General features: G+C 37.9%; 1 protein-coding gene across 3 annotated transcripts in view; it reads left to right on the top strand.

Annotated features, from left to right (window-relative positions):
* Positions 1–16,009, top strand: part of LOC131673122 (uncharacterized) — a 974,862-nt gene that overhangs the window by 416,130 nt on the left and 542,723 nt on the right. For all 3 annotated transcript variants that reach the window (XM_058950873.1, XM_058950865.1, XM_058950855.1), the window contains one exon: positions 6,574–6,715. In XM_058950873.1, the coding sequence (XP_058806856.1) occupies positions 6,574–6,715 (142 nt within the window). The remainder of the gene's footprint in view (positions 1–6,573; positions 6,716–16,009) is intronic.

The raw sequence follows: 16,009 nt of genomic DNA, 5'->3' as shown, positions 1-16,009 counted from the left end.
CTCTGAATGCTTTATTGAAAGATAACGCACCTTTTATTTGGCTTGAATCTCAAATGAAGGCTTTTATGAACATTAAAAATTGCATAAAGCAAGCTCCAATTTTAGCGCACTTTGATTATTCAAAGAAAATTATAATTCAAGCAGACGCTTCAAGTTATGGTTTAGGCGCAGCTTTGATCCAGGAAAGCAATGATAAAAGCCGCGAAATCGTAGCATACGCCTCGAGAACTTTAACAGATTGTGAAAAGAGATATAGCCAAATTGAAAAAGAAGCACTTGCTCTTGCTTTTGGAGCTGACCGTTTTAAAGATTTTATTACTGGTATAACAGTCACATTAGAAACGGATCACAGGCCGCTTATTCAAGTACTGCAATCAAAACCTCTAGATGAATTAACTCCCAGATTACAAAGAATTCGTTTGCGATTGATGCGCTATGATTACTTAGTTATTTATATTCCGGGTAAATTACTAATTCTTGCTGACGCTTTATCTCGAAATCCTATAAATGTTACTGAAAATAATGCCGATGATTTACCACAAGAAATTGATTGTTACATAAATCTCATATTAAGTAATATACCAGCCTCGAAAACATTACTAGATAGGATCAATCGCGAACAAGATGAGGATTTTATTTGTAAAACACTAAAAACATATTGTACAACCGAATGGCCAGCAAAAAACTGTCTTCCTAAAATTTTATTACCTTATTACCAATACAAAGATAATATATCTGTTTGTGAAAATTTCCTGCTATACAATGCAAGATTGATCATACCATCGTCATTGCAATTAGAGTTGTTATTGAAAATACATGAAGGTCATCTGGGCATTAACAAATGTCGAGAAAGAGTCAAACAATCTATTTGGTGGCTCGGCATTAGTACACAATTAAATAATTTGGTTGAAAATTGTCCTGCATGTGTACAAGAAAGGCAGAATATTCGTGAGCCATTCGTAAAGGAAAATTTTCCCGATCGCCCTTGGCAGAAAATAGGTCTAGATTTATTTTACGTGAAACGTTGGTATTTGATAATGACTGATTACTACTCAAGATTCTTTGAAATTTGCCTACTGAAAACTATGACTGAAAAAGAAATTATTGAACATTGTAAAATGATTTTTGCGAGATTCGGAATTCCAGAAATTGTACGGAGCGATTGCGGCACGCAATTTTCTTCAGGTTTTAAAAATTTCGCGATAGAATTTGATTTCCAACATATAACGAGCTCACCAAAATTTTCGCAGAGTAATGGTGCTGCAGAAGCTGCAGTGAAAATTGCCAAAAATATTATCAAGAAATGCGAAGATATTAATGTTGGTTTACTAGCATATCGTACAACGCCTCTGGAAAATGGCTATACACCGGCAGAACTATTATTTTCTAGGAAAATACGTTCTCGTCTTCCCATGTTACCGACAAATTTGGGTACTTTTTCAGAACACAGGCAAGTAGAGATTAAAGAAAAAGAAAGAAAAGATAAACAGGAGGACATGTACAATAAACGTCATCGTACAAGAAAGTTATCTGAGGTAAATGTAAAAGATACAGTTTGGATTATTGACATGCGTTTATATGGAAAAATTATAAAATTAGATAGTAATCCAAATTCGTTCGTCATAAAAACAGAAAAAGGTAGTATAATTCGGCGTAATCGTTGGCATATTGTCCCTGCTCCTTATAAATGATATATTATGATTTACAGATTTCTTGTAACACAGACCCAATATTCGTTGAAAGTTATAATCAAACTCCCATACATACGAACACGTCTGTTATAAATCATAGTTTAGAATTGCTAGAATTGCCTGAAAATCATGAGGTAGTACAAGTACAAGAAAATTATAACAACGATAACTTAAGTATTATTAATGAAAATACGAATGTTGACCGGAATTTGAATGATGTTGATGACCGAAATTTGAGTGACGCTGATGTTGATCGAGACTTGAATATTGCTGACAATTCGGATGATGTAGGAAATGTTGATATTCCTTTGCGTAAATCCACTCGAATGAGAAAGACACCGGCACGATTCAATACTTGAAAATCATGTTTAATTTTTACGTTTTAATTGTTGCGTTTATTGCGATTTGATATTTAATAAATATACAATGCAAATATTATTATTCTTCGTTAATAAAAAGGGAAAGATGTTGCGTGATCGTACTTTGATGAGATCACGATTGTCATACGTTACTATGGTTACGAGATTATTTAATTGGAAAAAGTTCATCACAGTAAGTCTCACGCTACCAACAACATCTTTCATATTTCTCTTAATTATTGTACTTTATTTATTGTATAATAAATCTACTAATACAACAGTGACTTTGTAATTAACAAACATAAACTTGCGATAATTAGAACTTGTATCACAAAAATTAAACTTTTTTTTCATCAAAGTGCCCTCCTTTATGCTTGATAACAGCTTTGCATATTCTTGGCATCCTTGCGACTAGTTTGTCCAATATGGTTTCTTGGAGATTGTTCCATTCTCTTTGTGAAATTTCCCATAAATTAGTTCCAGAGCTTGGGCAAGATTTTCTCACTGCTCGATCGAGCTCTTCCCATAGCAGTTCGATGGGATTCAAATCAGGCGACTGGACTGGCCATTGCATAACTTTCAATTTTTTTTTCTTTTCTAAATTTGAGAGGTAATTTTTACATAATTTGGATGTATGGTTTGGATCGTTATCTTGCTGAAACACAAATTGTGCTCCCACTAGTCGAATTCCTGATGTTACAGCGTACCTTTGTAGAATGTTTTTGTAACTTTCTTTCTTTAAGATTTCATCAATTTTCACAATATCACCTACTTCTGATCGAGCAAAACAACCCTATACCATAACTAAACCACCACCATGCTTCACACTTGGAACTAAACAATCACTATTATATTTCTCACCAAGCCGTCTTCTTATATACACTCTCCTTCTACTTCCAAAAATTTCAAATTTTAACTCGTTAGACCACAGAACATTTTTCCATTCAGAAATAGTCCAATTTTTATGACTTTTTGCCCACTGTAAGCGTTTCTTTTTATTTACACATCGTAGAAGTGGCTTCTTAACGGCAACTCGACCAAAAAGTCCTTTCTCTCGCAAACGTCTCTTTACCGTACTCACACTCACAGGTTTTTCTAAATGTTTGTTGACATCTGCGGTAAGTTCAGAGGCAGTGGCTTTTCGATTACGCAAACTTGTTCGACAAATGTAACCATCTTCTTTGGCAGTAGTTTTTCTTCTTGGTTTGCGTTGCCTATTTTCGACATTTCCAGATGTACCGAACTTTTTAATATTATAAGCCACTATACGCCTGTCTATTTTCAACTGCTTTGAAATAGCGTGACTACTCATTTGCAGTTCATGAAGGGCAAAGATCTCATTACGTTCACGCACCGACAAATATTTCGATTTTGCCATGTTAACAACACATTACACAAACAGTTGTTCACACTTGAAACGCTCGCGGTCGACTAGTTTGCTTATAATCGTAGAAACAGAAATATTTAAGAAGATACCACATTTCATACGGTTAGCGTTCGTATATAACTTTATTTGTAAACACACCTGAGTATACAGCGTGTTGGGTACCTACTAAATAAGCCTGTGATTACTGGGTGTGAACAGACATACGTATACTCACTATGATTTCCTGTACAATATATATTTTTTCTTGCACCGGCTATAAAACCCGCGATGAAAAATAATTGAAAAACAACGTTCTTGTGAGGAAAAAAAATGGGAACAACAAGTTTTTGAAATCTACAATTTTTATTTTAAAAGAAGACGATTTCACGTTGCAGATGAATATTTTAGTTTTTTTTTTTTTTGACCGACCATAGAAAGATGGATAAAAAAAAATATTTTTTTTTTAACCTGAAAAAATTCTACAGTATTCTACATAAAAAAAGAAACATTTTCTTTCATGTACACTTTTTTCTAGAATGTTTATTAACAAAGTTATAAAAAGTTGACAAAACGTGTCAATTTTCAAGAAAATTTCTCATATACGAGGTGTGTTTAAAAAGTAAGGTGACTTTGTATTTTTAAGAAAAAATATTTATTTATTTATCAATATTTTTGTTGTCCCCTTCAAAGTAATCCCTCTCAGATACAATACACTTATGCCAACGGTTTTTCCAATCCTCAAAGCACTTCTCATAAGCATTTTTCGGTATAGCCTTGAGCTCTTCCAGCGATGCAGTCTTTATCTCTTCAATCGTTGCAAATCTCCGTCCTTTCATAGGTCTCTTTATTTTTGGGAACAAGAAAAAGTCATATGGGGCCAAATCCGGTGAATATGGTGGCTGAGGCATGATTGTGGTGTTGTTTTTGGCCAAAAAATCTCCCACAAGCAAAGATGAGTGAGCAGGGGCATTATCGTGATGCAAAAGCCATGAATTGTTTTTCCACAATTCTGGGCGTTTTCTTCGTATTGCTTTTCGCAAACGGCGCATAACTTCAAGATAATACTGTTGATTGACTGTACGTCCCTATGGTAAGACCTTCTGATGTACCACGCCATGGTAATCCAAGAAAACAGTGAGCAAAACTTTGACATTTGATCGAACTTGGCGTGCTTTTTTCGGTCTTGGCTCATCTGGGCTCTTCCATTGGGACGATTGGACTTTGGTTTCGATATCATAACCATATACCCATGATTCGTCACCATTTATGACCCTTTTGAGTAAATCTGGGTCGTCGTTGACGTCATTCAACAGTTCTTGAGCGATGCTCATGCGACGGTTCTTTTGGTCAAAATTTAGCAATTTCGGAACAAACTTCACTGACACACGTCTCATGCCCAAAACGTTAAAAAAAATTTCGTGGCACGAGCCAAGCGATATACCAACATCCTCAGCAACTTCTCTGATAGTGATTCGACTATTTTCTAGAACAATTTTCTTCACTGCTTGAACGTGCTTGGGCGTCCAGAGCGAGGCTCGTCATTGGCATCTTCCCGGCTATCTTGGAAGAGTTTGTACCACTTGTAAATATTTTTTTTACTCAAAACAGTTTCACCGTATGCCACCGTCAACATTTCAAGTGTTTCGGAGCACTTTATTTTATTTTTTACACAAAATTTGATGCAAATCCTTTGATTCATATTTTTCGATAGCAAGAAATCGCCGAGCACGCAAAACACTTATAACCTTTACACCTCTCACAACCAAACAAAAAATGCTATACAGTTGAAACTTGGTACAGATGTTCGGGAAGAGTGTACCAACATAACAAAACCAAAAAATCGATAAGCGAAAGTACGTTGCCCGTGAAATTTGAAAAGTCACCTTACTTACAAAGACATGACTACATTGAAATGAAAACGAACGAGAACATTTGAATGTTTCCGGTGTTAGTATTTTTCCCGGGCCAACTGTTACAATGTTGTTATTCTACGATAACTTTCAAAGCTTATTGGTGATTACGAGGTGATTCACTGAGAGTCGTTCGGTCGCACTCGCATGCGCTTACACCGAATGTTTACAAACTATTGTCGCGGCGGGCCTTCGCAAGTCAGATTTTAGTTTGTTTTATTTTCTATGTGGCATACGATCAAAATGTGCACAACAACACTTTGATTGTCACCTGGGTCGCGGGTTGGCTGAGCGCAAGGTCAATGTCTAATAGAATCAGCGTTTTGAACGATCACAAACGCTGCAGGTTCTTTTACGTTGGGTGTCATGTAACGGGGTAGTTACCCGTTTTAATTTTTTTATTTTGTTCGACACACAATCGTACCAGAATGCACGCGGCAAAATCGAAATATTCGCGTTTGCTAATCGGAGAGCAGGAGGGAACGGGAATCAGTCAACCAATTTATTACTAATAATGACAATGAATTTCCGTTTCAATTAAATATGAGTTAGTTTATTTTCTGTTAACTCTACAAGATGCTTGGCCCACGTGTTTATATGTATACGGCGCGCGCGACAATAACATGCATCGCTAGGTCGCTCACAGTTCTTTGTTCGCAATGTTAAATCACATACACGCCACCGATTTTTACAGAATCGCCGGTACGAGGGGATAGCAATTAAGCGCGGTCGTTCGTTAGAAATCGCGGTTTTCAGCAGGCCAGCTTACCTTAAATACACGGTCGCACTATCAGGGGGAACAGGTCGTTGCCGCTTCCGATATCTCAGGTCGCCTTCTCTTCACGAAAACGTTTATATTATGGGCGGGTGGTTCCACAGCTTGGTGGTTGGCCTACGATGGCGCTGACGCCACTCCCTTGACACGAGAGGCACGAGGAAACAAACGAAAGCTGAGTTTAGCACTTAATTACTCGTACTGTGTCCTAGTTGAACTGACTCTTCTCTGCATACACCCGGATGGCTAATCCTCGATTGGTTCTCCTACCCTTGCGCGCGTACCATCCCGTCTCGTAATGAGTTCCCGTTTTTCGTTTTTCCCGGGCGGTAGGTGCTGCCCTCGTAGGCAGCACCTCGTTACGGGATTGAGACGATAGCACAAACAAGACGTTTACCGTCACAAATAATGATAATTATAATAATAATTACTTATAATCAATGCATTAATAATATAATTTTTAATTGTAAAGATAGTGATCGAACTGATTAATGACTTGAAATGGAAATCATTTGTCTTTGAAGCAAATACTCACAGTTTATTTCAAAAGCTATTTGTGCAGCAATTTCTTGAAAAATCTTTCTTGAAGAATTTATGCATATTGCCGTCGTCAGGTAAGCATTTTATATTTTCAAATAAAATTAGTTAGATGAAAATATATTGAATAATCTTTAGAATACTGTTCAGAAAATAATTTTTTGAGAAGATTGGGGAGATTAGGTTTCTGATTATAGCACGTTATATTATATAATTAAAAGTAAGAAGTAAAACTTTAAGCCACTATTTTCAAACTATAGATTTTATCCTACAAATATACTTACTTAGATAAATCATTTAAGTTATTTATTTATTAAAATATTTAAGTTATTTATTTATTAAAATATTTAAGTTATTTATTTATTAAAATATTTAAGTTATTTATTTATTAAAATATTTAAGTTATTTATTGCCTGGCTTAGCTTTCTATATATATTCTGACTCAAAGGCATATGTAATCGTAGTTGGAATCAACGTTCGGAGAAAGAAAACGAGTCTCCCCTCTCATGTCGTATGTAATGGATATCTCTGTCAGAAGGCTTTGTGATGTCAATAAAATAGACAGTAAGAAAATGTAATTTTAATAAAAAATTGAATTAAAACATAATAAAATGTTATAATATAGACGATAAGCTATTTGAGAGTATAAAGTGTGTATAGGTAATATGATGTCTATTGTAACGAAGAAAACCAGCGACCGTTCCCGTTTCAGGTAGCTCGCGGCTGTCCGTACAAATTTTTTAAAAGGAAGGAATTCAGAAAACGCGAATGTTCACACAACTAAATTATTCGCCGAACTAAATCGAGATGAGGAGTGATTAGGCGAAACAACAAACACGAGTAAACGAGGAACAAATTTATTTAATAGCAAACTTAACAAATGAACAAACAACATATCAACAAAGAAAACAAACCATACAACAGCAGTTACAACAATATCTCCACTGGCTTGCCTATAGACGACAAATTTTTCACGCTCGCAACGAAGTACGAACCAGTGGCAGGGTTACCTACCGATCCGCCTCCCCTAGCCCTCTTGCGCACAGCAGCAAATTTCAAACACGCCCGTAACAACTCGCCAAGCTATCCGCGTAGTAACGGCACCCGTAACTCTCACACGCTGTGTGAGAACGAGAAAAAATTGAGCACCGACCTCGTCCAACAGATCTGCTACCCTCCGCCATTGTTCTTTAAGCTGATGTTGTTTATTTTGCTGTTATTGTTGTTATGACTGTATGTATAGGTGTTAATGTTGTTGGCGATATTAGTGTAGGTGTTGGTGTTAGTGTTGTTGTCGTTGTTGCTGCTGCCGCCGTGTTCTCTCTCGTTCCGGTCATCTTTCAACCGACGCTCAAATTGCTCGGCAAATTCACCGTTGCGGTAACGACCGCTCACGCGCATACCCGCGTCACCTCGCCGGAACCTCACGCACATCGGTGTCGGTTCACTATTGTTCATGATTGGGTGCGATCCTGTCAATATACGAGTACACAAGAAAAATTCCCGCACACCGGGTGCGTATCCGAAAATCAAAAAACTCGACGGCGAGAGAACGGAAAAACTTCCTTTGTTCGAAGGAAATCGGCGAAGAATAATGGCATGCGTGACGGCCTATGCTATCTCCTACTATACTAGCATCTACTGCCGAAAAATTGGCACAAGTGTGCACTCCCAACATTTTTCTTCTTCTCTATCTCTCTCTCTCTTCTTTCTTCTGTCTCCTTCTCTCTCTCCTTGCTCTTGTTCTACTGCCGCCTGCGCTCTCCTTCGCTGCTCATCTTAACGCTGCACATCAACAAAGAAAAAGTCCAGCATAAATGTGCTCTCAACGCTATTACTCGCAGCTTGGAATGGTACGCAGACCTCGGAGAGAATCTAACAACAAAATATCGGCCATGCCGCGATTCTCCGTCACACGAAAAGTGGTAAGGAGCGATCTTTCTCTCAATCTGTTTGTTTGTCTGTCGATTGGTCTCTCTCTCTCTCTCTCTCTCTCTCTGGTAGGCATCACAGCATCCTTTCAGCGGCCCTTCTATTTTCACAGTTTATTAACCATTCTGCATCGCGCTTTCGAGCAAACTGTTTCAGGTAGTACATCTTCCACGGGGCCAACAAGCATAAGCTGTTTTCTGTATAATCATTTGCATATTGCCCTGGAATTTGCATTACTTTCGCCATCTGCACAACATAACCTTGATCCACTTGACGTATAATCAACATTTCTCATCTGTTCAATTTCTCAACTGTATCAACTGCTGTACCATAGCGGCATCTGGACACCACTTCAAGAATTCTGCCATTCATGCCTTATCAACGACGGACATCATCGATTATGTATCTCTTTTTTTTGTTAAATGAAGGAGATTTTTCCGTGTTCTCATTTGTCGACACTCTGTATCGCTCATTCTACCACTTATTATACTTGTTGAGAATCTGTCATTATCTATTAATCTAAAACAAAATTTTACTGCGTCCCATTTAGTATAATTCTTATTTTCATCATCATATATCATTAACTTTAAGTTATCAGTAATTTCAAAAGTGCGGTACGTTACTTTGCGAATCTTCCGTGCCAAATTTCCTCTTAAATTCAATTTGGCGTTCCTCATTATTGTGAGGACCACTTTTGCGCGAACTTTGATTTCCCCACCACACTGTCTATAATAATTTGCTTTTTCTCGGTAGAAGTCACCTTTCCGAGTTTGTCCTAGCTGGTAGGTTGCGCACGCTGCCGCGTCACTTAAACTTGTGCGCGCCACCACGTCACTTGAACTTGTGCGCGCTCCTAGAATACCTGCGATTTGTGTGCGAATTTTCAACTTTAATTGCTGCCTTAACAGCTCACCGGCTAAAGACACACCTCTAGCTAACACCGCCTTGAACATCTTTACCACGCCCACAGGACACTCTCCCTCTATCATTGCACTTGCCAAGAAACGTCTCTCCTCGCCAACGCAATCATCACTGTTGCCGATTACCCAACATCACAAATCTGAGCTGGTTTTTTCGACTCCAGGGTAAACCCTGGTTATGGTGCCATTATCAACTTCATGCACCTCACAAATGAACACCGGTTAGTCACAGACTTCCTTGACTGTACATAGATTGAACGATAATTATACTGCTATGTCTGAGGCACCGGACATAGGTTTTACAGGGAGTTACAACTGAACGCGTAGCATCACGAGAAGGAAGCGCAAATCAACTCTGAACGGTTTGTGAACTCTGGAACAAAACGCAGGAGGAATTTCGTGAACCAGATGCCAAATTTGCGGCGGTTGATAAGCCAGAAATCCTGGTCCATGGTTTGCCTGCTGAATTTCGAGGTTCTCTCTTCCAGGCCGCAACTTCTGTCCTCATCGCGCTTGGTTTTTTGGTGAGCATAACTAGTCCACGATTATTAGGATGAGAGAGTGGAGTCCCTCGATCACTGCTCGCTCTGCTACGCCCTCAATTCATCCGCAACCATCTTTTCTCTTTAGCCTTAGCGCTCGACGAAAGTCGTTCACCTTTCTGCTCGATTCACCATCCTCTCCAGACAGAATAATTAAGTACTCGCCTAGGCTTAAACAGCATACTGCGGAAACAATCTCTGGCTGTGGAGGCAGCTTGCGAGACTTACTGCGATCAATCTACCCTAAGCCCGTTTTTGAGCTCTTGCTCAAGACCAGAAGAGTGTGTGAGGACCTTGTATATGCATGGTCAGTGGTCGAAAACTTGCGGATCTTCTGCCGTGCAAAGCCGCATTCGAAACTCATTCCTATTGTCTCCGAATCCGATTTAAGTAGTCTTTCGAGGCTGGCACCTCACCAACTGATTTGGTAGTTGCATTTGCTATTTCCTACCTATACATAAATATACGTAATTAATTAAACGTTATCTTCTACAAAAAATGTGCATATGTCCTTTTATTTGAAGACACTATAAATATTTCGAAATCGGGATTATGAATGACAGGGTGTGGGTTCCGGCTTTTAGAAAATAGGAATGCATGAGTTCGGGGTTACAGCGTGGCAGGGTAACCAGCTCGAAGGTTAAAGAAATTGAGGTTAAGAGTTTGGGGTTACAGCGGGGCAGTGTAACCAGCTCGAGGGTTGATGAAATTCGGGTATAGGAGTTCAGGGTTAGAGCGTGACAGGCAAACCAGGTCGAAGGTTAAAGAAATTGAAGTTAAGAGTTTGGGGTTAAAACGTGGCAGGGTAACCAGCTCGAGGTTTAAGGAAATTGAGTTCGGGGTGGTAAGGGATCAGGATAACAAATGAATGCTCTGTTCACTCTCCAATAAAGGGGTAGCAGCCCTTGGTGACGGATATGTAAACTTTTGTGTTAGATTTTCAACGGAATTTCATAAACTGCATTTCTTCTGAAAAAATTTTGCAAGAAAACATAGCTTTTCTATCAGGCGACTTAGAGTGTTGCAACCCCTGTAGCTGAAATTTTTTAAAAGAATTTTTTAAAGTTTGTTTTGTCGAAAACTGTGCATAAAATACGAAAATTTCGCTATAAAATGGTGTTGAGGGGTAACTTTCGGGGGTAGCTTTCACCCTCTAAATAGTTTATTCGGCAGAACAAATGTATACATGTGTTTGGCTTTTCTGAGCGTCATAGAACATGGCATAACTAGCATAATCTGCGATTAACAGCTGCTTATATTGTATTAATAACATTAAGAGGTAGTTCACCCTCGAAATAATAGATAATAGGAAAACCCCAAAATACGTAAATTTTGTTTTATCATTTTCTACTAGAATATTATCTTTAAAATTTTTTTAACATAATCTTTTGATTTGGTAAGGTAAAAATACACTAAAAAATACAGTTTTTCCTCTATACAACGTAGGGGTTGCAACCCCCGGGGACCAAATTGATGTGTGTCTGTTAATTTTTTTATAAGTATCTTGTGTTTTTTTTGTTTCAAAAAAAATTATTCATTACAACTAAAGATATTGCTATAGAACTGTTTTTGGGGGTGGGTATCATCCCTTAGATAGCTTTTTCCGCCGATAAAAAAAGTACGGATCTTTTACTTTTTTACGAACTATAACATATTTCAATTACAGAAAAATCGGAGGCGGAGGGTTGGGGTGGTTCCCTTATAAGTGAAGGGTCCTCATGATATCGGCTTAGCCAATAGGCACTTACCACAGCACTGCTCTTTTTCTCAGCTGACGAACTTAACAAACACTATACCACAGTTGTTAACACATCTCCAGCCGACTCTTACTAAATTCGATCATATCTGTAGTTCCCCCCAGCACATCATCTTTTCTTTTCATCCTTTTACTATCTCAAATATAACACAATCAGACGTTGAGACCGAGATCAAAGCTTTGCACTCTAGAGGCAAAGGTTGTGATGAACTCACAAGAAGGTTGCTTCTTCTTGGACTTGACACTTTAGCGTGTAACCTAGCAGAATTTTGTAATAAGTCCATTGAATTATCCACTTTTCCCTCCACGTGGAAGCGCACCCTCATTTGTCTTCTCTCCAAAGTCAGATCATCCCAGTCCCCTTCTAATACTAGGCCTATCACGCAGTTATCTGAACACTCAAAAATCTTCGAAGGACTATTACACAGACAATTCTTAATCAATTTAGAAGCAAATAATCTTCTAGACCTTAGACAGGCTGGTTTCTGCAGGGGACACTCTACTGAGATCACCTTTGTGGATATTCTCTATGACATAAATTTGCCATTGATAAGAGACAAATTACTATCCTTGTCCTTTTCTGATTTCTCAAAGGCCTTCGATAGTATATCTCATGACCTGTTTGTTACTAAGATCAGAGCCTGTTATGTTGGTGATTCTGTCCTTCGTCGGTTCTTTAGCTACCTAGCCGAGAGGGTGCAGGCTGTCATTAATCTTGGGGATTCCGTTTCTCAGTGGTTATGTGCACTGACAGGCGTTTCGCAAGGAAGCGTCCTTGGTCCACTATTGTTCGCTATTTTTATTAATGATTTCCCACGAGTGCTTTTTTTCTTCAAGCACCTAATTTATGCCGATGCCAGCCAAATTTACCATCACTGCGTCCCTTGCCAGATTGTTGAGGGTCTTGTGAAGGTCCAACTGGATGCTCAGGCGGTTGTGGATTGTGCGCGCAAACGGTCTCCAACTCAACGTCGCCAAAACAAAGATCATGATTGTTGGAAACAAATTTTGTTTCCTTCATTGCCTTTAACTCATTATCCAAGCTTAAGGTTGATGATGTTGAAATACCATTCTTATCATCAATCAAAAGTCTAGAACTTACTATCACCTCAACTCTTCAATGGAAACTTCACATCTCCAACATTATTAAGAGAGTTCACCTTGGCTCAAACTCCTTGAAGTTCTACAGAAGATGACTCACCATTGAAACAAGGAAATTGGTGCAAGTACTAATTTTCCCCACTTTACATATGCTTCTATAGCCTTCATGAAAATTGATAAGTCCAGAACCCTGGCCCTTCAAACAGCTTTCAGTGTCCGATTCATCACAGGTTTCAAACCATTCATTCCTACAATAAGGATTGACTCCCATGTTACCTTTCATAGATTGCGTCTAGGCTGGCTATCTTTTGAGATTCAGTGCAATATCTCTCTTCTCCTTCGCACATACAAAACCGTATGCTGTCAATACCCGAGCTACCTTATAACTTACATCAAATCACCAAATCCTGCCAACCTGAAGCACTTTTCCCGTAATCCACCTATGGCCTTCTTCTATCCTGCTCCGAGAACTGAGGCTTGGAAGTTTTCGATAGCGGCTTATGGTATGTACCTCCTCAACCTGTTGACCATCACCGAGTTTGATATTATTCGCTATGCTGAGCTCAAACGCTGGTTGTATGGCATGGTGATGGAACAGCTTCTTTTTCGCCACAGAGCCAACATCGCACACTTCACAAATCTTCCGTTACTTCTGAAACTACCATCTATCCCTCTTTCTTTCAACGTCTCCGCCTTTACCTCGTCATCAAAGTATCTCCAAAGACCTGATCGTTACCTGACCTACAATTTTCCTTCATTCAACTTATCGATGTAATACTCATCCTTACATCCATTCTTCGATACGTAGTTCGATACGTACTTTCACCTCTCATTTGGCTGAACGAATTTCATCCTTAATTCAATCTATCAAACTACGACGTATAATGATTCTTTTTGCCAGCTTCATCTACCCTCTTTGGCCGGCGATTCAACTTTGTGCACTGTCCGCTTTCTTGAGTATATTGTATTGTATTAAGTCCACTTGCTCTCATCTAGTTACTTTAAATTTAGCTTATTTCATTCTTGTACGCCAGAATTCGCAACCTCACCTTATCTTATCATGTAACCTTTTCTCAATTAATCTAGTTCTATTCTCTTTACCCGATGCGAGTTTTGTATTATTTCTATTTTTATGTATGCATCATAACTTCACTTTCATATTCTTTATATATTAAGCTTACTCTTAAGTTCACCTTAAATTTATATTATTTATGTAATCTTACTGCCTATTACTGCGCTATTACTTATTATATCTATTTTGTATTTAGCTCAAAGCCTACAGGGTTACACCCCACGGTTCAATAAAGCTTATCTATCTATCTATCTATTTTACTCTCTCTTTCTCCTGAGCGTTGCCTACTGTAATAAACTCTGTAATTGCCGCTAGTCTTTTTAGAGCACTAATTAGCTTTTGTTAGCTGATTTTGAGAGAAAAATAAAGAGACAGCGGGGGCATGTTCCTTCGTTGAAACATTCTCTGCTTCCAATATTATCTATAATAGACATAGCTATTTTCAAATTTCAGACAAATATATTCAGTAGAATTTTTAAATATATGGCAAAATATATTATATATATATATATATGTATGTATGTATCTGGTTTAGGCTCCTTTATATTGTTAATTTATATTATTAATTTTAAAGAGCATTAATCTGAGTAGATAATTTTGTGTTAATTTATAGCGTACATACAAAATTCACGCAATTACCATAATGATATTTAAGGGCATTCTTATAGTGAAAAACATTTTATGTCATCGCGATAAAACTGATCACTCGCGCTGATTTCCAGTCTACCTCAACTGCTACGGCCGACACTTCCTGTTACAGTACAGATGACGAGTCCAGCGTACTTGCTGTGCTCGGCAAACCTCGGAGTCGGCGGAGAAAGCTACGCTTCACATAAACTAATGCTCTGTTAACGACTTCTCTGTCTCCTCCTGTTCCATCGATGCGCTGTGTATCATCTATAAGACACACAAAAACGCCGGCTCGTAGTCATAGCAGTTTGGCATCTTTTTCTTATTTCCTCGGCGATTTTTCGAAGAACCGTACTTAGCCGCAGCCTCTTTCCAATTTCCAGTTTTTAGTATTCGATCGTACTTTTATATAACTAGATCCGTTAGAGCTAGATTAGGTAAACCCACTTCGAGGTTTTTTTTTAAACCTTTTCCATTTACATAAGGCTTGAGGTGAAGACCTTTAGAATGGGGTTTTATATATATATATATATATATATATATATATATATATATATATATATATATATATATATATATCTTTACCAATATCAATAATTTTCATAGCCTTATTATATCTTTAAGTCTCTTTTGATTCATTTTGTACGCCTTCAGCACTGTTGATGGCTTTTGCTATTGAAGCAGCTCCTCCAGTCAGAGCTTCAATGGCGCTCAGAACCGAAAATAATGGAATTAGAAGAGGTAAAACTCCACCAACTACTCGTGGAATCGGTAAGATACGTCATATATGTAATCAATGTTTACCTGCAGCTTTATTAACGGCTTATTTATTACTTTTCATAGCCGAACGAATAATTAAGAGTGATTTGTTACAAGGCACAATACTTTTCAAAGCTGCCGTAATGATTTACTTCAATGAAATTGTTGGTTTTTTTTCTACATTTGTTTTGATCTTTGTTAACTATTTCCGAGTCCTTTACTTTGTTTAGTAATACCTATATTAAGCTTACTCTTAACTTTCATAATGTTAGTTACAATAAAAGCGGCAGCTTTTTCACCAAATTACTATCTTTTGCCTACCTAACCAAAATTATTATCTTATTCTATCTCAGGATTTTTCAGCTACAATATCGTCAGCGCGGTTTCTTAATGCAATATTTTCAGTTTTCTCTGTATAGGCAAATGACAAGTTATGCCATTGATGATCTTGTTCACTTATAGTTATGAGCTGCAACCAGTCTTGTCGATGAATCATCATTCCTCTTTGAAAGACGAAATATTACTGAAATTATAAAATGTATAAGTAGTCTTTTCATATCTCGTGTATTTATTCGTTCTTAAATTGGCGATGGACAAACAATATGGATTTCAAAGAGCAACCGCTTAAGCTTCAAGTCATAAATTTTCATGGAGTGGTG

The sequence above is a fragment of the Phymastichus coffea genome, unplaced genomic scaffold, assembly GCF_024137745.1.
Source record: "Phymastichus coffea isolate CEN01 unplaced genomic scaffold, Cenicafe_Pcof_1.1 PCOF00013, whole genome shotgun sequence".
NCBI classification, from domain to species: Eukaryota; Metazoa; Arthropoda; class Insecta; order Hymenoptera; family Eulophidae; genus Phymastichus; species Phymastichus coffea.
The sequence above is the reverse complement of the archived record's forward strand: the minus strand, read 5'-3'. Positions and strand labels throughout refer to the sequence as shown.